Source organism: Falco punctatus (assembly GCF_963210335.1).
Source record: "Falco punctatus genome assembly, chromosome: 18".
NCBI classification, from domain to species: domain Eukaryota; kingdom Metazoa; phylum Chordata; class Aves; order Falconiformes; family Falconidae; genus Falco; species Falco punctatus.
The window spans coordinates 4,785,013-4,805,040 of record NC_137598.1 but is presented as its reverse complement, the minus strand read 5'-3'; the positions used below and the strand labels follow the sequence as shown (position 1 = coordinate 4,805,040).

Below are 20,028 nucleotides of genomic sequence, written 5' to 3'. Positions count from 1 at the left end.
CCACCGATGCAGATTCCCAAGCCGGCTCCTTCCCTGGCAGGCTCCCCAGGCCCACGCATCTGGGCTCGATGTAGCCCCTCGGTTTGCTTGATAAGCTTTATGGTCACCCCGGGCGGCCCTGGCTCTGCCTCTTCGCTGGCGTTGGAAGGTGTGTTGGGCCGGTAGATGAGTTTTCCCAGACTCTCCTTCGGGATTTGGCTGCCCCAGCCCTGGCACGGGGTTTTCCAGGCATGAATTTGACACAACAGTGGATGAGGAACGCTGGGGAGCTGCCATGTCTCCTCCAAAAAGCCTCCCACTGGAAAAAAAAAAAAAACCAAAACCAACCTGTCTTAAAAAAGATTTCACTGTCCTGCGGGTGCGGATGCTGCCAGCTTTCCTTTACAGCCCTGATCTTCAGGAATTTTACAGCTGGCTGCGAGGCGGCGCTCAGCAAGGCTCTGCATCCCTGTCGGCATCCCGTGCCCGGACCCGAAGCCCTGCCCTGGTACCATGCCGGGGGTTTGGTGCAGGGCCAAAAGAGCGGAGGAGAAATGGAGTAGAAATTAGATGTACATCGTTTTGCTGCTTGGTGGAAAGGTTTTGATTCGGAGGTCAAGGCTGGCCAGTTCGGCTTCTGTCCCGCCAGAAGAAAATTCCTGGTTTTCTTTTTCCTCCTGGCGCGCAGCGGGTGAGCGTGGGTGCAGGGATGCTCGCCCGGGGACACGGGTCTCTGTTGGGGACAGAGGGTTTTGAGAGCTGCTGGCAGCGAGGTGTCACATCTCATCCCCTGCCTCAGTTTCCCCATCGTTAAACACAGTAAAATCTTAAAAGTGATAACATTTAGAAGGGTAAGGACGCGTTTTAAGAGGAAAACTGGTTTGTGAGGAGGGAAAAAAATGGTGCGGACCGCTGGGGTCCAGGTCTCTACCACTGTGACACCTGGAAATACACTTTGAACGAGAACTCCGGCTGGCGGCAGTGTTTTGAGCCAGGATCTCTGTGGTGAAAAAAAAGACATGTGAGCTGGCGAGACGGCGGCAAGGGATGTTTGGGGCTGCGTCGTTACCGTAACGCTGCATTTCCAGGGAGCGGGACTGGGACTTGGAGCTGCCTCCTGTGCATGGGGGAGGCTGTGCCGGGGGTGTCCGTGCGCCTGCCTGCACTGTGAGAGCGTGCAAAGCCACTGCGGGGCGGGGACCGTGCACATATGAGCGTGCAAAGCCACCGTGGGGCAGGCACTGTGCACCGTGCGAGCGTGCAAAGCCACCACAAGGCAGGGACCGTGCACCGTGTGAGCGTGCAAAGCCACCGTGAGGCAGGGACCATGCACGGTGTGAGTGTGCAAAGCCACTGTGAGGCAGGGACCATGCACATGTGAGTGTGCAAAGCCACCGCGAGGCAGGGACCGTGCACATGTGAGCGTGCAAAGCCACAGTGGGGCAGGCACTGTGCACCGTGCGAGCGTGCAAAGCCACCGTGGGGCAGGGACCGTGCACTGTGTGAGCGTGCAAAGCCACCGCGAGGCAGGGACCATGCACGGTGTGAGTGTGCATAGCCACCGTGAGGCAGGGACCGTGCACATGTGAGTGTGCAAAGCCACCGCGAGGCAGGGACCGTGCACCGTGCAAGCATGCAAAGTCACCGCGGGGCAGGGACTGTGCACATGTGAGTGTGCAAAGCCACCACGAGGCAGGGACCGTGCACCGTGCAAGCGTGCAAAGCCACCGCGGGGCCGTGTAAGAGTCGGTCCAGAGAGAACAGTATTGTCTCAACATTGCCAACAGCGACCTGGAGATGGACCGTGGTCCTCATGGACACCCAGACACAAAGACCCTGGGAAGGAGAGCTGCACGGTACGAGGAGTACCCAGCAACCTGGGGCTGGAAGGAACGATTACATTAAGGCCGCGTAACCGTTGTCCAGAAGATGGATCACAACCGTGGTCATAACAACGAACCAGAAAACATAAACTTCAGGTGAACTTTCTTCATCATAATACAAACCCACACCTCCTGGTCTGAAGCCACCCGTCTCTAAGGCAAACCACGCCTCGGGCACTCTTCTTTGGACACGCTGGTAACCTGGCTGGAGAAGGTGGAGACTGGCAACAGTCCGTGGGCCAGAGGAGGAGCAAGGCGTGTTCCTTGGCATAAAGGATGGCTCCTTAGAAACCCGACTTTGGAGATCTTCCCCACCAAGGATCACAACGATCGGAAGGACCGGCGGGACGCTGCCTGGACCTGGGACCGTAGGGACGCCTTGGACCCGTGGTGGTAGCTATAATCCTCTTTTCTTTTGACTTTATCTTTTCTTTACTTTCTGTCTTTCTACCTATCGCACGCCGCTTTATGGGCGAACAATACATTGTGCTGCTTGATTGAAGCATAACCCCTTGGCGTGGTCGCCTTGACTTTTGCGCTTTGAGATCATAGTTAACAAACCATCGTGAGTCCACTGAGGGGACCGTGACAGGCAGGGACCGTGCACGGTGCGAGTGTGCAAAGCTACCATGAGGCAGGGACCGTGCACATGTGAGCGTGCAAAGCCACCGTGGGGCAGGGACCGTGCACCGTGCGAGCGTGCAAAGTCACCACGGGGCAGGGACCGTGCACATGTGAGCGTGCAAAGCCACCACGGGGCAGGGACCATGCACATGTGAGCGTGCAAAGCCACCGTGGGGCAGGGACCGTGCACATGTGAGCGTGCAAAGCCACCGTGGGGCAGGGACCGTGCACCGTGCGAGCGTGCAAAGTCACCACAGGGCAGGGACCGTGCACATGTGAGTGTGCAAAGCCACCGCGGGGCCGGGACCGGTGTCTTCGCGCCAGCTCTCAAGGCTCATCTACCTGAAGCTGGTGTCCACTTCTGGCGCCGTTAAACTCCTCAGCCTGGGATCGGAGTGTCCATCCAAAGGAGCTAATCCAGGATAACGACTGCGAGTAATTAGCGAGCTGTAGCCCTGTCCAAAACGTCTTCTGTGCAGAGTGGGTTTAATTAACCTCGTAGCGTTTCTCACCTGTGGCAAGTTTGTTCAAACTTCGATTTCCACCCACTTGGGATCCAAGTGGCTACATCTCTGACTCATCAACACTTGTAATTAACACGGCAATTATATTCACAGTGAGACTCGGAGCATCTTAAATTATCCTTCCCTTTATCCCCCCTATCTTCTTCTTTTTTTTTTTTTTTTTTTTTCTCCTTTTAAATATTATTATTATTTTGTGCATTTCATTTCCTTGCTGCCATCTGTTGCGAAATGGCTGTCTTCTTGCTGTGTGCACTTCACACCACCATCTGGACAAATTATTTGTCCCATTAATTGCAAAAAAAAAAAAAAAAAAAAAAAAAAGTGTGAAGAAATGAAATGAAATGGTACTGCCGACCTGCCGAACGTCTGCTACGGGAGAAGCAGCCCACTCGGAAATCCATAGCACACCACCAAACTGAATCGAGCCTGACATTATGAAATGTCTGTTTAATCGTCTAGCGCATTAATTGGTCTCTTTGCACGGCACCAAGAAGAAAAAAAATTGCCAAAAAAAAATTTCTTTTCTATCTTCCCCCTGGGACAAGCCTGAATGGATCTACAGGGAGATAAATGCAGTGGGGGGAGCAGGAGGGTCGTGCCCCCTTCAGCCCCTCGCCGCTCCGGGATGAATCCGCGGTTCTGCGAGAGGCTCTTTACAGATGGGGACGGGTAACGGCGAGGTCTGGTGGTGGCAGCGGCTCCTTTGGTCACCAAACTCGGGGGGCTCCGAGAAGAGCTGCCCCGTGCGTTGACGTTTGGGTACGGTGGGCTTTGGGGGCAGCTCGCTGATGGGGCTGGGGTCACCTTTTCCCAACTTTTCCCAGCTTTTCCCAGCTTTTCCCAGCTTTTCCCAACTTTTCCCAACTTTTCCCAACTTTTCCCAACTTTTCCCAACTTTTCCCAACTTTTCCCAACGCTCCTCTGCCTTTTGGCCGTGATGAGGAGGGAGGAGAGCCCGGCTGCGAGGCTGGTGATGCTTTGGGGTTGTCCCCTCTCGCCCAGGGCTGGCGTGGCTCCTCGTGGCTTGCGGGGAGCGTGGGAGCAGGCAGAGCTCAGCACCGAGGCAGCTCCCGGTTTTCTTTCCCTGCAGCCTAAACCCAGAGCGGTGCAGCCCCGCGGCCGGCCCCGAGGAGCAGGACGCAGCAGCCAGCCCTGTCTCCTGCCACGAGCATCCTTTCACCCCGGAGCAAACCGTGAGTGAGTAGCTGCCCCCTCTCCCCACCGCAGCCTCTGCGATCCCACGGGATTTCAGCGCTCGCTCCGCTCTCCGGTGCCTGCGTGGGTGGTGTTGGATGTGTCTGTGCAGGATCGAGCCCTCGGCCATCCCTCCCCGTCCAGCTGTGGGCACTCTGCCCTCGCCTGCCGCTTTGGGATTCCCTGAGGCTGCCTTTTGTACACACCGCTCGTTATTTATTATCTGCGGTGCAGCGACACTTCGGGGTCCCAGCAGCGACGGGCTGTTCCCTTTGCCAGCCGCTTGTCCCAGCTCTCCCCCGTCCCGGGCTCTGCCAGGCTCAGCCCAGGGATTCACGCAGGACACGAACCAGCGAGGGCTTTTAGAGCAGCCAGCGACTGGTTTCCAGTAGCCGCTGCGAATTTTTAAACCTGGCCTTAGCTTCAGAGCAGGCAAACACCTTGGGACGCAGGTGCATCCCAAGGTGGGATCCCACTTGGGGCTCGGCTGCCCGCTCCGATGAAGATCCCTACGTGACAGGTGTAGGGGGGAGCCGGGGGGGGTCCTGGGCCGGCAGGGAGGTGGTGGGATGAGAGCAGGAAGCTTTCCCACCTCTTCCAGGTGCAGGAAAAAGCTGCTGTGAGACACTGGGGGGAGGATGCTTGTTCGCAGAGCCCCCAGGGGCTGCTCTGCTGTGCCAGGATCCGCCGCGCCAGCGTGGTCTGGCGATGCCGAGGGATGATGAAGTGGCACATAGCGACTACCTGGAGCAGCGGGATCGTTCCCCATGGGGTGAATTCAGCAGGACGCAGGGTCAGAGCCCCCGCTGTGCCCCCAGAGACCCTCCCCATTGCCAGCTGCTCTCCGGAGAAGTTCATGAGGCTCCTCTGGAGCGTCTCGCTTCCCTTGCTCGCTCGTCTTGCAGCGAAACACTTCGCACCCCTGGTTTGCTGCTTTTGCCCCTTGCAGGCAGCACAGAGATCCCTTGCTCCGGCTTCCTCGCCGTTTGCCAGGCTCTGGCTGCTGGAGAGCTCATTAACTTTTAATAACGCCAGCTGCCAGCGTAAGCCACTCGCTTGTCCCTTGCTCTGGTCTCTGTTGCACTAGAATAAATTGTTAATTAAACTGTGCACCGGCATCCCAAGGTGTTTGCCTGCTCTGAAGCTAAGGCCAGGTTTAAAAATTCGCAGCGGCTACTGGAAACCAGTCGCTGGCTGCTCTAAAAGCCCTCGCTGGTTCGTGTCCTGCGTGAATCCCTGGGCTGAGCCTGGCAGAGCCCGGGACGGGGGAGAGCTGGGACAAGCGGCTGGCAAAGGGAACAGCCCGTCGCTGCTGGGACCCCGAAGTGTCGCTGCACCGCAGATAATAAATAACGAGCGGTGTGTACAAAAGGCAGCCTCAGGGAATCAGATGCTCGGCCCCTGTTGAGTTTCAAATGAGAATTTGGCTCTTAATTCAATTTAGGCCCCTTTGGATCAACAGGATCCTAATAACTATGTTTACTAATTGCATACAAATGCCAGCTCTGGCTCAGGATACGCTCGGTGGCCTCAGCAGGAGCCTGTGGCTTCTGAAATGCAGAGAAACGATAAAGGGCTCGTCAGAACGGTGCCAGGGGATGTTTCCTGGATCCTGGAAGTGCCTCCCGGGCTGACGTGACGGGCCGATGTATCACCGTGGAGCAGAGCGGCAGGGGATGCCCGCACTGCAGATTCCCTGGCAGATGTAAAAACCGATGGATGAGCTGCGCTAAGGCGAATTTGGGGCTGAAATTCCCTTTTGGATGAGGCACAAGCCTGGGGAGGCTCTGCCCCGGCTCTGTTTAACACGCTCGGATTAGCAGAGCTTGCCGGGGGCTGAGCGGGCTGGTCCATGTGATGCCAGCATCCCTCGGGGAGCAGAGACAGGATCAGGCCCAGGGCAGGGGGTGGGGGGCAGCCGAGCTGCAGGGGAGCAGACGCTGCCGGGGGTTTTGGCACCCCTCGGGCTGGGAGAGCTGGGGTCTGGCTGCACCTAGCGGCGTCGGCGTGCCTCCAGGCTCCCCGGCAGTGGCACAAACAAGGACACCTTCGCACTTGCATTGAGTGATTTTGAATGTCATCCAGGCTGGCTGGTTAAATGCATCCCTGAGACGTTCCTAATAAAAAATTCATAAGCCTCTTATAAAGGCAATTACGCTGCTGCAAGGTAGCGAGGGGACAATACGTGACCAAATGAGTTAACGAAGGGCGTTGGAAGAGGAAGAGTCGCCTTCCAACAGGTGGGCCGAGCCCCTTCCCTCCGTGAACTGCTCGTTTTCCAGCTTAACGAAGTACCCCCAGCAGTGGGGTCCCCCCAGGAAGGAGCAAATTGACTCTCGTGCTTCTCGCAGGCAGCTCAGGGGCATGGGGGGGGTCGCGGGGAGCCTTTGAGGACCTGCTCGGGGCGCAGAGAGGAGGCACGGGCGGTTACACGTGGTCCCTGCCTGGATTTTAGTTTTTTTTAAAGGTGGCTGTAGGAGCTGCATCCTCGTCTCCCAAAAGGAGAGAGGAGGGGGAAGGTCTCAGCCCTTGCAATGACCCTTCCCTTGCTCCGCTGCTTCTATATTTGACGCTGATCCAACACGTTACGCTGCCCCGTGTCCGTGAGCTCTTTGCCAGGAGGTGATGGGAGGTACCCGAGCCCCCCCCCCCCCCCCCCCCCCCCCCGGGAGGAGCTGCATCCCCAGGGCGCAGGGGGGGTGGGCGTTAGCAAGCCCAGCGCTGCCCCGAATCGCACCCGGGGCCGGCACGGAGTGGGAGAGCCGGCTGGTAGAGCCAGGGAGGAGTAGGGAGGCGGTGGGACAGACCAGGTGTCCTCTGCACCCCGAGTCGAGCCAGCGTGTGACCCCGGAGCTGCTGGCTTGGGGTGGTGACGGACCCTCCCTTATCCCCCCTGGCAGCATGTGGAAGCTCTGAGCCCACTCCCACCTTTGCCGGGACGCCATGGACACGGAAGCGGTGCAGCCCCAGGAGGCCTTGCTGACCGTCAACGAGCAGGTACAGGCACTGCCGACCCCGGCCCCCCGCGCCCCTTCGCACCCCACAGCCCGGGGGGCCACCGGGTGGGCAGCTGGCGTTTGGAGCCTGGCTCCGTTGCCCCAGCGTGGGGTGAAAAACCATCTCGTTCCTGCCCCACGACCCCCCCCTCCTCCCGCCATTTGCCCCCACGCATGGCCACGCAGATGTTCAGCCCCATCTCTGGGAGCTCGGCTGCCCCATTTTGGGGGTTTTTGATGATGAAAAGGGGGCGCGAGGTCCCTGTCCCGCTGCCTGCCAGGGCGCTTCGCTCGCGGTTTGGCACGGGGCAGCGGGAGGAGGCGCGGGTGCCTCTGCCCATCGCTCCCCCCATCACCCTGATATGGGGCGCTGGGGGGGGTCGCGGGGGTCGCCTGGCCCCGGGTCAGACCCATGGGGCTGTACGTCGGTGCTGGCTCCAGTGCTGCCGGTAACGGGGTGCCGGCTCCGCTGGGGGTGCCGCAGCCACGTTTTACCCGCTGAAGACGCCGTCCCCGATGCCCGTGGTGGGGGTAGCGTAGCAGAGCCCACAAGCTGCTGATTAACTAAAGCAGCAAGGCGCTGGGGGGGCTGCGAGCCCCCCATCCATCCCTCCTGGAGGGGACGGGGTGGGCTCTGCTTGGTTTGAAGGGTCGCCCTAAGCCGTGGGGCTGGGGGAGCTCCTGGGTTGCGGGTGGGGGGCACCGCTGGGGGCTGGGGGACCCGCAGCTGACGGGACATTTTGGGGCGCGTTGTTTGCAGGTTATTGTCATGTCCAGCCACGAAACCATCCGAGTGCTGGAGGTCGGCGTGGACGCCCCGCTGCCGGCCGAGGAGGACCGGAAAGCCTTGGAGATGCCACCGGGGGAGGTAGCACGGGGCTCACCGGGGGAGACCGGCCCCCCGGGCAGAGAGGACATCCCACCCAGCACCCAGAGCTCCTGCAGCGGGGAGGCGGCCGGTAAGACCCCTTCCTTCCCCGGGGCTCCTTCGTTCCCTGGGCTGCTCCTGCTCCGTCCATCCTTGCGGGCAAAGTTTGGCTCCGGAGTTGGGTCGGAGCCGGCAGGACCAAGCTGCGCCCGTGGGTGCAGGCAGAGCGCCGGAGCAGCCCCGTGCCGCGGTGGGTTTAGGAGCCAGCAAAACCAGTTCCTTCTCTGGGAGCTGGTGGGAAAAGCGTCCTGCAGCGAGGGCAGCCCTCACACACGTGCTTAGGGGACGTGGTGGGGCTGGGGGGCTCGGCTTCCCACACGCAGCTGGGGCTTGGGGCTCCTCTCCCCCTTGCCCCGGGGGGCCCCGGGGTGCTGAGCCGGTGCCTCCCTTCCCACAGCTCTGGAAATCAACTTTTGGGTAGATCCCACTCTATTCCTCGCTGCTTTTTGCCCAGCACCCCAATCCTGCGGGTCCATCCTGAATCCGCCTGCCCGCGCCCGTGTCCCCTCTCCTGCCGCTCTTGGGCTTTATTTATTAACGGGACTTTGTTCTGGGTGTCACCTCCGTGCTGTATCCCACCAGATCCCCGGCTTTTTGCCCCAAAAAAACCCCCAAACCAAACAGGCAGGACTGTAGCTTGTTTGAGGCCGGTTGGTAAGAGGAGGTGGCGAGCATCCCTCGGCGCGGGGGGATGCTCTGATCCCCCTGATCAGACTGGAGGGGGACCAAAAGCTCGGCTTTTATGCCAAACCCATCGGGCCTGGCAGCATCGCCGCCCTGTGGCACGGTCTTTGCAATTTGGGAAGTGTTGGGTGTTATCTGGGCTTGGGTTTGGTAGGAAATTTTTTTTTTAAAAAAAAAAAAAAGGCTTTTTTAAATTTTGCAGACCTGTAGTTATTTCTGGGCAAGGAACCAAACCCAAGAAGTGCCTGGCTCTTAGCTAAGAAAAGTATTTATTTGGTAAAAGGGGTTTTTTAGTGCCAAAGGAAAAGGCAGGAAAAGGGTGTTTTTCTTTTTACAAAAATAGAAGAGGATTAAGTGGATTTTATACTTGAGGGTTGCCATTATTAGAAGTTGAGCAGAATAAATACAGGAGGTTGCTCAAAAAACAAGTAGGTCTTTTGCAAGTAATAAATACGGATTAGGAGGAAGGTTTCCTCTTACTTCAATGTTCGTGATAACTAATACGAATATATTCTGTGAATTTGGGTGGGGGCTTGAAGGACGCCAGAAGCAGCTCAGCCCACGGCCCCCCCCCGTGCTGGGTGCTGGCCGCTGGGATCGGGGACCCTTCCCTTTCCAGCTCCCCCACCCCGGGTGAGCAGTTCAGGGGCTGACACCGCCTTAATTGCTGCTAATTTTGGAGCCGGCAGCTGGCGAAGGAAAGTGCCTCCTGCCAGATCTGCCACCCCCGAGAGGCACACGCAGCCCAGCAGACCCCGATGTGCCCCCTCAACCCCACTATCTGCCGCGCTCGCTCCTCCCCGAATCACCCAAACTTCCCCCCGCTTTGCCCCCTCCCCAAACCGTCCCATGGGAAGCCCCCCAGCGCCCTTCTTCTGCATCCCCGAACCTGGGCAGCCCCCCTGCCCTGGGGGATGTGGAGCGCTGCTCCCGGGGATGCCCCAGGCTGGGCGAGGGTGTCCCACGAAGGGTGACAATGCCTCACGAAGGGTGACAATGCCCCACGCTGGTTGAGGGTGCCCCATGCTGGGTGACGATGCCCCACGAAGGGTTGAGGGTGCCCCAGGCTGGGTGTGGGTACCCCACACTGGGCGAGGGTGCCCCACGAAGGGTGACGATGCCCCACGAAGGGCGAGGGTACCCCACACTGGGTGAGGGTGCCCCAGGCTGGGCAAGGGTGCCCCATGAAGGGTGACGATGCCCCAGGCTGGGTGACGATGCCCCACACTGGGTGAGGGTGCCCCAGGCTGGGCGAGGGTGCCCCACGAAGGCTGACGATGCCCCAGGCTGGGTGACGATGCCCCACGCTGGGTTTCACGCCAGCTCCATGGGGCTGCAGCTCCCACCTGTGGGAGGGTGTTGGTTTCCTGGGTGCCCCCCCCCCCCAGCCCTGTCCTTTCCCAGCTGCTCTGGCTCAGCCGGCAGCATCTCTCCAACGCGTCTCCTCTGCCCTTCCCCAGGCAAAGCCAAACCGGCGGCCGGAGCGTCCCCCAGCACCGTTCCCTCCGGGGGCTCCTTCAGCCACGCCACGAGCCAGCAGCCGCAGCCCCTGGCCCCGCTGGCCGTGCAAGCCACCCCGCAGGTAACTACCCACAGCGGCGGAGCGGGACGGGCGAGGGGGGAGAGGGCTGGGGTTGGCGGGGCAGGGGGGGACGCGGGGGACAAGGTGGGGACCCCCGGGGAGGCGTCCGCTGGCTGTAGGTGACCCCTGAGGGCAGAGGCGGCCGCTCGCGGCGTGGGGTGCAGGAGCTGCACCCCGAACCGCGGTGGTTTCCCTCTGCTTGGCGCCCTCGCCACGGGGCCTTGCGCCGCCGAGGTGCTGCCAGAGACGCGTCGGGTGGGTTGCGAGGAAGGGGGGGATCCCCCCGCCCCGTCTCCCCACGGAGAGGGGGCTCCGCCGAGCTGGGAACCCAGCTGCTGAGATGGGAGGGACCCCCGGGCCGCCCGGCCGCTGGGTCTGCGCACCCCTTTAACAAAGACTTATGCCCCGCTGATGCTGTCTGCAGTGGCGTTGATTTTTGTTCTTTTTTAAATCTTGTTTACTTTTGCAGGTCTTGACTCAGGAAAACTTAGCAACAGTTGTGACAGGAGTAATGGTTCCAGCAGGGACAGTTACTCAACCTCTTCTTATCCCCATCAGTATTGCAGGTCAAGTGGCAGGTCAGCAGGGGCTGGCTGTGTGGACATTTCCTACAGCAACGGTCGCTGCCCTTCCCGGATTGACGGCTGCTTCTCCTACAGGGGGAATTTTCAAACCACCTATAGCCAATTTGCAAGGTAACCGGCCCCCTTCTGCTTTGCAGCCTCCTTAATCCATCCCCCCCCACCCCCCACCCACCCCACCCACCCCCCCGGCTCCAGAGGACACCGCAGTGGGGTTGGATTCCGGGGATTTGCTGGCGGCTCCCCCAGCACGGAAGGTGCCAGGAGCCTGGGGAGGAAGGGGAGGGCAGGGGGAGGATGGTGATGGGGAGGAAGGCAGCGCACAGGGCTGGGGTGTGAGGTCCAGGATAGATTTGGGGCTCCGGGTGCGGCAGCTCGTTGCGGGGGCTGAGGTTCTGCGAGGAGGGGGGGGGGACCTGTGGGCTGCGTGCCCCCTGCAATGCCGGGGGTCCCTGACAGAGGGGATCGTCTCTTGAGAGCGGAGGGGCCCGTCCCAGGAGTAATTGGTAGATGGGGCGATGGCGGGACCCCGGAGGTGCCCCTTACCCTCTGCGGGTGGGCGCAGCACCCCAGCTGGGCAGGATGAGTCCTGCTGTAGCGGAGGGGCTCGGCTCTCCTGGCGCACAGAGCTGGGGGGGGGGGCTTTCACTGTGGTGACACAAGCGCAGGGAGGTGAAGCACCTTCGGGAAGGTGGGGGGGACACCGAGCTCAGGGTCACCCCGGCGCCCTCGTCCTCCCCCCAGCTCACGCTCTCTCCGTCTCTTTGCTCCGCAGCCGCCGCCGTACTGAACACCACCATCCAAGCGCCGGTGCCGCCTGCCCAGCCGCTGCAGGCTGCGGTCCAGCCCCGGCCCCCCCTCCAGCCCCCCGCTGTCTTCCCCGCCGTGCCCGGCCAGCCCCCCATCCTGCCACAGCCCCCCGCAGCGCCCGCGCCGCCCGTGGCCAAGGCGGTAGAGACGCAGACCCAGATCACCGTCCAACCTGCCGGATTTGCCTTTAACCCTGGCATAGTAAGGAGCCTGGCAGCCCGCGGCGTGGAGTTTGGCACCTGCTCCCCCTCTTTTGGTGGCTTTCGTGGCCACGGGGAGCCGCGAGGAGCCGTGCATCCGCGGGGATGGCGCATCCTGCTTCAGCCGTCGTCTGCCGGGGGACGGTGCAAGATCCCGGCCTCAGTTTCCCCATCCGCGACGAGCCAGCGAGCCGGCGGCTTTGCTTTAGGCAAAATCTAAAGGACGGATTTAACGGATAGAAGGACCTCGAGGCACCGGATCCCACCGCGGCGGCGAGGCAGGGGTCACCCTGCCGCGGGGAAGGGGGTGGCCGGCCACGCGCGGGGGGGGGGGGGCGCGGTGGCCCGGGGTGCCACCCGCGTCTCTGAGCCCCGGCTTTCGGTTCTCTGCAGATCGGCGCTGCTTCGCTGGGGGGGCAAACGCAGCTCCTCGGCTCCTTGGCAGCCGCCCCCGTGATCGCAAACACCATCTCCGGCATGCAGGGCATCACGGGCCAGATCCTGACCAACGCCCAGGGCCAGGTACCGCAGGGGGGGACACACCTGCCCTTCCCAACCCCCCGCCGGCTGCCCCCGCGGGGCTGTTTCTCCTGAGGGACTCCGCCGGTGTGCCCCCCACCCTGGGGAAGGGGGTTCGCAGGGTGCACCCCCCCCCAGCCCTGGCTGTCCTCCCTTCCCCAGGTGATCGGGACCCTGCCGTGGGTGGTGAGCCCCCCCGGCGTGGCGGCCAGCCCTGCCCCGGCCACACTGCCGGCCCAGAACCTGCAGGTGCAGACGGTGACGCCGCAGCTGCTGCTCAATGCCCAGGGCCAGGTCATCGCCACGCTGGCCGGCAGCGCCATCCAGGCGGCCACCAGCAAGAAAACTGGCACCCCCGAGCCCCCCCCCAAGAACGAGGTGAGCAACGGGCACGGGGCCGGTGGCCACATGGCTGCAGGGCTGGTGGCGTCCCTGGCTGAGTGGCTCGGGGGACCCGGCCACGTCACTCTGGGGGGACGTGAGCATCTTTGGGACCTGGCCACGTCACTCTGGGGGGACGTGAGCATCTTTGGGACCTGGCCATGTCACTCGGGGGACGTGAGCATCTTTGGGACCTGGCCACGTCACTCTGGGGGGACGTGAGCATCTTTGGGACCCGGCCATGTCACTTTGGGAGGACATGAGCATCTTTGGGACCTGGCCACGTCACTCTGGGGGGACGTGAGCATCTTTGGGACCTGGCCGTGTCACTCTGGGAGGACGTGAGCATCTTTGGGACCTGGCCATGTCACTCTGGGGGGACGTGAGCATCTTTGGGACCTGGCCATGTCACTCTGGGGGGACGTGAGCATCTTTGGGACCTGGCCATGTCACTCTGGGGGGACGTGAGCATCTTTGGGACCTGGCCATGTCACTCTGGGGGGACATGAGCATCTTTGGGACCTGGCCATGTCACTCTGGGAGGACGTGAGCATCTTTGGGACCTGGCCATGTCACTCTGGGGGGACGTGAGCATCTTTGGGACCTGGCCATGTCACTCTGGGAGGATGTGAGCATCTTTGGGACCTGGCCATGTCACTCTGGGAGGACGTGAGCATCTTTGGGACCTGGCCATGTCACTCTGGGGGGACGTGAGCATCTTTGGGACCTGGCCATGTCACTCTGGGGGGACATGAGCATCTTTGGGACCTGGCCACGTCACTTTGGGAGGACGTGAGCATCTTTTGTGGCTTTGGGAACACGTGAGTGGCTTTAGGACCCGGCCACATCAGTTTGGGAGGCTGTGAGCATCTTTGGGACCCAGCCGCATGGCTTTGGGAGCACATGAGCATCTCTGGGGCCTGGCAGTGTGGTTTGGAACCCAACCGTGTCACTTTGGGATGTGGCCACGTTGCTCTCAAAGCATGTGAGCGTCTTTGAGACCTGGTCAACGTTGTGTTGGGGGGACATGAGCGTTCCTGGGACCTGGACGCTGCTCTGGAAGCACAAGGGTGACTTTGGGACCCCGCTGTGTTGCTCTGGGACCCAACCATGTCACTTTGGGAGGACGTGAGCACCTTTGGGACGCAGACAAGTGGCTCTGGGGACCAACCACGTTGCTTTGGGAGCCCGTGAGCATCTTCGGGATGTGGCCTCTCCTGCCCCACGGTGCTGCCCCGTGGGGCATCCTGCGCTCTGTGCCCACCAGTGTCCCAGCCGGGATGGGACGTGACCACGGCTCACCTTGGCGTGAGCAGAGGTGCTGGTCACCCCCAACCCGAAGTGGTGGGATGCCCCAAACCCAGTACAGAATTGTCACAGCCCCGTTCCCAGCGTGGAGCTGGGTGGCTTCCAGCGTCATCCCCCCCCTGCCCCGGTCCCAGCCTGTCTCGCCTGCCCTGTCAGCAGCTGCGCAGTGGTCTCCTGCGGGAGCTGGTGGGCAGGGAGCAGCCCGGCCGTGGCGCCGGAGGAGGGGACCCCCGCTCTGGGGGTGCTGACCCTCCCTTCTGCCCCAGGTCCAGCCCATCCAGCCGGCCCCGGCGCTGTCCCAGCCGGCCGTGGTGATGGCAAACCCTGCCCCGGCGGCGAAGGCTTCCTCCGCGCCCGTCCCCATCACCTGCTCTGAGACCCCCACCGTCAGCCAGCTGGTCTCCAGTGAGTCACAGTGGGGGATACTGGGGGAATCCCAGGGACTGGGATCCCCTGGGATGGCGAGAGGTTGCTGGGGATACTGGGGGGTCCCGGGGACTGGGATCCCCTGGGATGGCGAGAGGTTGCTGGGGACACTGGGGGGTCCCGGGGACTGGGATCCCCTGGGATAGGGAGAGGTTGCTGGGGATACTGGGGGGTCCCGGGGACTGGGATCTTCTGGGATAGGGAGAGGTTGCTGGGGATACTGGGGGTGTCCCGGGGACTGGGATCCCCTGGGATAGGGAGAGGTTGCTGGGGATACTGGGGGAATCCCAGGGACTGGGATCCCCTGGGATGGCGAGAGGTTGCTGGGGATACTGGGGGTGTCCCGGGGACTGGGATCCCCTGGGATGGGGAGAGGTTGCTGGGGATACTGGGGGGTCCCGGGGACTGGGATCCCCTGGGATAGGGAGAGGTTGCTGGGGATACTGGGGGGATGCTGGGGACTGGGATCCCCTGGGATAGGGAGAGGTTGCTGGGGATACTGGGGGGTGTCCCGGGGACTGGGATTCCCTGGGATGGCGAGAGGTTGCTGGGGATACTGGGGGGTCCCGGGGACTGGGATCCCCTGGGATAGGGAGAGGTTGCTGGGGATACTGGGGGGTCCCGGGGACTGGGATCCCCTGGGATAGGGAGAGGTTGCTGGGGATACTGGGGGTGTCCCGGGGACTGGGATCCCCTGGGATAGGGAGAGGTTGCTGGGGATATTGGGGGGTGTCCCGGGGACTGGGATCCCCTGGGATAGGGAGAGGTTGCTGGGGATACTGGGGGTGTCCCGGGGACTGGGATCCCCTGGGATAGGGAGAGGTTGCTGGGGATACTGGGGGGATGCCAGGGACTGGGATCCCCTGGGATAGGGAGAGGTTGCTGGGGATACTGGGGGGGGTCCCGGGGACTGGGATCCCCTGGGATAGGGAGAGGTTGCTGGAGATACTGGGGGGATGCCGGGGACTGGGATCCCCTGGGATAGGGAGAGGTTGCTGGGGATACTGGGGGGATGCCGGGGACTGGGATCCCCTGGGATAGGGAGAGGTTGCTGGGGATACTGGGGGTGTCCCGGGGACTGGGATCCCCTGGGAATGGGGAAGGCACAGCCAGACTCTGCATCCACGGGGGTGAGCGCTGGCCCCCAGCCTTCGTTATGGAGCCTAACGAAGGGGATGCTTGTTGGGGGGGTGGGGGCGGGATGGGGGGGGCTCCGTGGCCATTTCACGGCAGCCCCCGCATCCCTCCACCGGCAGAGCCCCCGGCTCCCAACAGCAGCACGGAGGAGGACGGGATTAACCTGGAGGAGATCCGGGAGTTCGCCAAGAACTTCAAGATCCGCCGCTTGTCCCTCGGCCTGACGCAGACGCAGGTGGGGCAGGCGCTGACGGCCACCGAGGGACCTGCCTACAGCCAGTCGGCCATCTGCAGGTACGGGGGGCTGGGGGGGCCGCGTCCCGCCGGGGGGACCGGGGAAAGGAGCAGAAGCGGAGGAAGGGAGTGAAGGTGGGGAGAAGAGGGGAAACGGGGAGAAAGGAGGAAAAGGAGAGAAAGGAGAAATGGAGAAAGGGAGCGAAGTTGGAGGGTGGGGAGGAGGAAAATTGGGAGAAAAGAGGAAAAGGAGAGAAAGGAAAATGGGAGGAAAGGGAGGAGGTTGGGGAGAAGGAGGGAAATTGGAAGAGAAGAGGAAAAGGAGAAAGAGGAGAACTGGAGAAAGGGAGGAAACTGGGAGGAAAGGGAGGAGGTTGGGGAGAAGGAGGGAAATTGGGAGAAAGGAGGAAAAGGAGAGAGAACTGGAGAAGGGGAGCGAAGTTGGAGGGTGGGGAGGAGGAAAATTGGGAGAAAGGAGGAAAAGGAGAGAAAGGAAACTGGGAGGAAAGGGAGGAGGTTGGGGAGAAGGAGGGAAATTGGGGAAAAGGAGAGAAAGGAGAATTGGAGAAGGAGAGGAAAATGGGAGGAAAGGGAGAACATCGGGGAGACGGTGGAAAATTGGGAGAAAGGAGGAAAAGGAGAGAAAGGAGAATTGGAGAAGGGGAGCGAAGTTGGAGGGTGGGGAGGAGGAAAATTGGGAGAAAAGAGGAAAAGGAGAGAAAGGAAACTGGGAGGAAAGGGAGGAGGTTGGGGAGAAGGAGGGAAATTGGAAGAGAAGAGGAAAAGGAGAAAGAGGAGAACTGGAGAAAGGGAGGAAACTGGGAGGAAAGGGAGGAGGTTGGGGAGAAGGAGGAAAATTGGGAGAAAGGAGGAAAAGGAGAGAAAGGAGAATTGGGGAAGGGGAGGAAAATGGGGGGAAAGGGAGGACATCGGGGAGAAGGAGGAAAATTGGGAGAAAGGAGGAAAAGGAGAGAAAGGAGAACTGGAGAAGGGGAGCAAAGTTGGAGGGTGGGGAGGAGGAAAATTGGGAGGAAAGAGGAAAAGGAGAGAAAGGAGAGAAAGGGAGGGAAGTTGGAGGAAACAGGTTGGGGAGGAGGAAAATCGGGAGAAAAGAGGAAAAGGAGAGAAATGGAGAAAGGGAGGGAAGCTGGAGGAAACGGGAGGTTGGGGAGGAGGAAAATTGGGAGAAAAGAGAAAGGGAGGGAAGCTGGAGGAAACGGGAGGTTGGGGAGGAGGAAAATTGGGAGAAAAGAGGAAAAGGAGGGAAAGGAAACTGGGAGGAAAGGGAGGAGGTTGGGGAGAAGGAGGGAAACTGGGAGAAAGGAGGAAAAGGAGAGAAGGGAGAATTGGAGAAAAGGAGGGAAGTTGGAGGAAACAGAGGAGGGTGGGGAGAAGGTGGAAAATTGGGAGAGAAGAGGAAAAGGAGAAAAAGGAGAACAGGAGAAGGGGAGGAAAATGGGAGGAAAGGGAGTTTGGGGAGAAGGAGGGAAATCAGGTGAAAGGAGAAAAAGGAGAGAAAGGAGAATTGGAGAAAGGGAGGAAAATGGGAGGAAAGGGAGGAGGTTGGGGAGAAGGAGGGAAATTGGAGAAAGGAGGAGAAGCAGAGAAATGGAGAAAGGGAGGGAAGTTGGAGGAAACAGGAGGTTGGGGAGGAGGGAAATTGGGAGAAAAGAGGAAAAGGAGAGAAAGGAAAATGGGAGAAAGGGAGGAGGTTGGGGAGAAGGAGGGAAATCAGGCGAAAGGAGGAAAAGGAGAGAAAGGAGAATTAAGGGGAGGAAAATGGGGGGAAAGGGAGGACATCGGGGAGAAGGAGGAAAATTGGGAGAAAGGAGGAAAAGGAGAGAAAGGAGAACTGGAGAAGGGGAGTGAAGTTGGAGGGTGGGGAGGAGGAAAATTGGGAGGAAAGAGGAAAAGGAGAGAAATGGAGAAAGGGAGGGAAGCAGGAGGAAACGGGAGGTTGGGGAGGAGGAAAATTGGGAGAAAAGAGGAAAAGGAGAGAGGAAAATGGGAGGAAAGGGAGGAGGTTGGGGAGAAGGAGGAAAATGGGAGGAAAAGAGGAAAATTAGACAAAAGAAAAATTAGGGAAAGTTGGGGGGAAATGAAATACGGAGAAAAGGAAGCAAAATGGAGAACAGGAGAACTAGAGGAAGGGAGGAAGATGGGAGAAAAGGAGGGTGGGCGGCATCGCTGCCCCCAAAGCCCCACACATCATCGCTCCCTGCCATGGTCCCATCGGTGCCCCCAGCCCTGTCCCAGCGTGTCCCCCCAGGGTGTCCCCCCATCCTGGCCGCACCCCTGAGGATTTCGCCGTGTCCGCTGCAGGTTCGAGAAGCTGGACATCACCCCCAAGAGCGCCCAGAAGCTGAAGCCGGTGCTGGAGAAGTGGCTGAGCGAAGCCGAGCTCCGTAACCAAGAGGGGCAGCAAAACCTGATGGAATTCGTGGGGGGGGAACCCTCCAAGAAGCGGAAGCGCCGCACGTCCTTCACCCCCCAGGCCATCGAGGCGCTCAACGCCTACTTCGAGAAGAACGCCTTGCCCACCGGCCAGGAGATCACCGAGATCGCCAAGGAGCTCAACTACGACCGCGAAGTCGTCCGCGTCTGGTTCTGCAACCGCCGGCAGACCCTCAAAAACACCAGTAAACTCAACGTCTTTCAGATCCCCTAAACTGGGGAGGGGGGAACGGGGTCATCCCCCCCACCCCCCCCCACCCCCACCGCCGCCACTGCCCACCCCGACCTCCTGCCATCAGCACTTTTGCCACCGACTTGGTCCCCCAGCCCCACGGCGGGGGCTGGGGTCTCCACCACCCCACCGTGCCCGTAAGGTGTGTCCGTGTGTCCGTCCCCCTTTCCTCCACATCACACATGACCTAAGCATGTTCGCGTCGGATGTCAGGCCTGCCTCATGCCTCCTGCCTGTAACGTGCGTGGTGACGGACCCCCTGCCTGCACGCGCCGCCTCTCCTGCCCCCCCCCCCCCCAATATCATCCCCTTCCCCAGAAAAAGGTGATTTTCATTTTTTGGCCGTTTTCCCGTGTTTCTGAGGTAGCGTCATGGCTCGCTAGGGGTGAGCCCCGGTTTAATTTCACCCCCACCCCAGTTTGATTTCGGCGGTCCCCTGCCTCACAGTGGGCTTCTCGGTGTGACCCCCACCCCAGCCACGGGGACATCACCACGGGTGGTGGCTGGGGACTTCACCAGGGTTTGGTTGAGGGTTTTCGGGGGGGCAACCCCCGTAACAGAGGCAGCACCCCTTCCCTGCCTCCCCCCACCCCGAGCCCGGGGGCCAGGTGGGTTGGGGGGCTCCATCTCTCGCCCCCTTCTCGCCTGGGAGCGGTGGGGAGAGGTGACAGCTGGAGGGGGGGGAGGTTCGGGGGGACGGGGAGGGGGCGCCAGGTCCCGCTGAGGACACGGCAGACTGATGCACTTGATGTAGTGGTGTGAAATAAACAGTATTTTTCTTTTTTCTTTTCCTTTCCACTTTTTTCCGGCGGAGGGGAGGGAATTGGGAGGGAGGGGGATGTCGCTGCTCTGCTGTGGCTTCCCATGCCACCAGTTTTCAGGGGAGCAGCTGCGAGGATGGCACTGGGCCGGCGTCATTCCTTCCATCCCCCCTGCAGCGCTGGGAAGGAGAAAAGCACCCCCCGCCCCCCACCCCCCGCTGCCGGCTGAGCCCCGCGCAGTTCAGCGCACGCATGAGCCGGAGCCGGGACTCGAACCGGGATCCTGGAGGAGGCTCAGCGCGGCCCCGAGCGCCCCACGCCGTGCCGCTCAGGCCCCGCCCCCCGGCCAATCCCCGCGCCGCGTACCCGGCGCGAAGCTCTCCATTGGCTGCCGCCCGCCGCGCGTCACCCGGCGGCCCGCGGCTCCCATTGGCTGGGTGCGGCGGCGGGGCGGGGCCAGCTCCCCGCTGGCGGCGGGGGCGGGGGGCCCGCGGTGCCGCCGCCTCCATCTTGCGGGGGCCGCGGCCCGGGGCCCTCGGCGGGGCGGGAGCGGGAGCGGCGGGGCCGGGGCCGGGGGGGGCTCCAGGGGGG

The 20,028-nt window shown here is 61.4% G+C and overlaps 1 protein-coding gene and 1 long non-coding RNA gene across 4 annotated transcripts; one reads left to right on the top strand and one right to left on the bottom strand.

The window, feature by feature from the left end:
* Positions 1 to 6: 6 nt before the first annotated feature.
* On the top strand, positions 7 to 19,325 carry POU6F1 (POU class 6 homeobox 1). Of its 3 annotated transcripts, none has more exons than XM_080367944.1 (12): positions 7 to 3,769; positions 4,101 to 4,203; positions 7,105 to 7,201; positions 7,961 to 8,159; positions 10,273 to 10,394; positions 10,864 to 11,089; positions 11,751 to 11,986; positions 12,379 to 12,507; positions 12,667 to 12,882; positions 14,460 to 14,598; positions 15,876 to 16,050; positions 18,313 to 19,325. In XM_080367944.1, exons 3-12 carry the CDS (start codon positions 7,148 to 7,150, stop codon positions 18,656 to 18,658), a joined length of 1,842 nt encoding a protein of 613 aa, XP_080224070.1. In that variant the 5' UTR covers positions 7 to 3,769; positions 4,101 to 4,203; positions 7,105 to 7,147; the 3' UTR covers positions 18,659 to 19,325. The 3 variants fall into 3 exon arrangements, with proteins under 3 accessions (XP_080224070.1, XP_080224068.1, XP_080224069.1); XM_080367942.1 differs by having other exon boundaries at positions 4,101 to 4,207; XM_080367943.1 differs by having other exon boundaries at positions 4,101 to 6,444.
* Positions 10,918 to 12,097, bottom strand: LOC308054757. Its single transcript, XR_013924224.1, has 3 exons — positions 11,958 to 12,097; positions 11,522 to 11,623; positions 10,918 to 11,047 (listed from the first exon to the last, which is right to left on the bottom strand). It is a non-coding gene; the product is annotated as an uncharacterized lncRNA (long non-coding RNA).
* Positions 19,326 to 20,028: the final 703 nt, after the last annotated feature.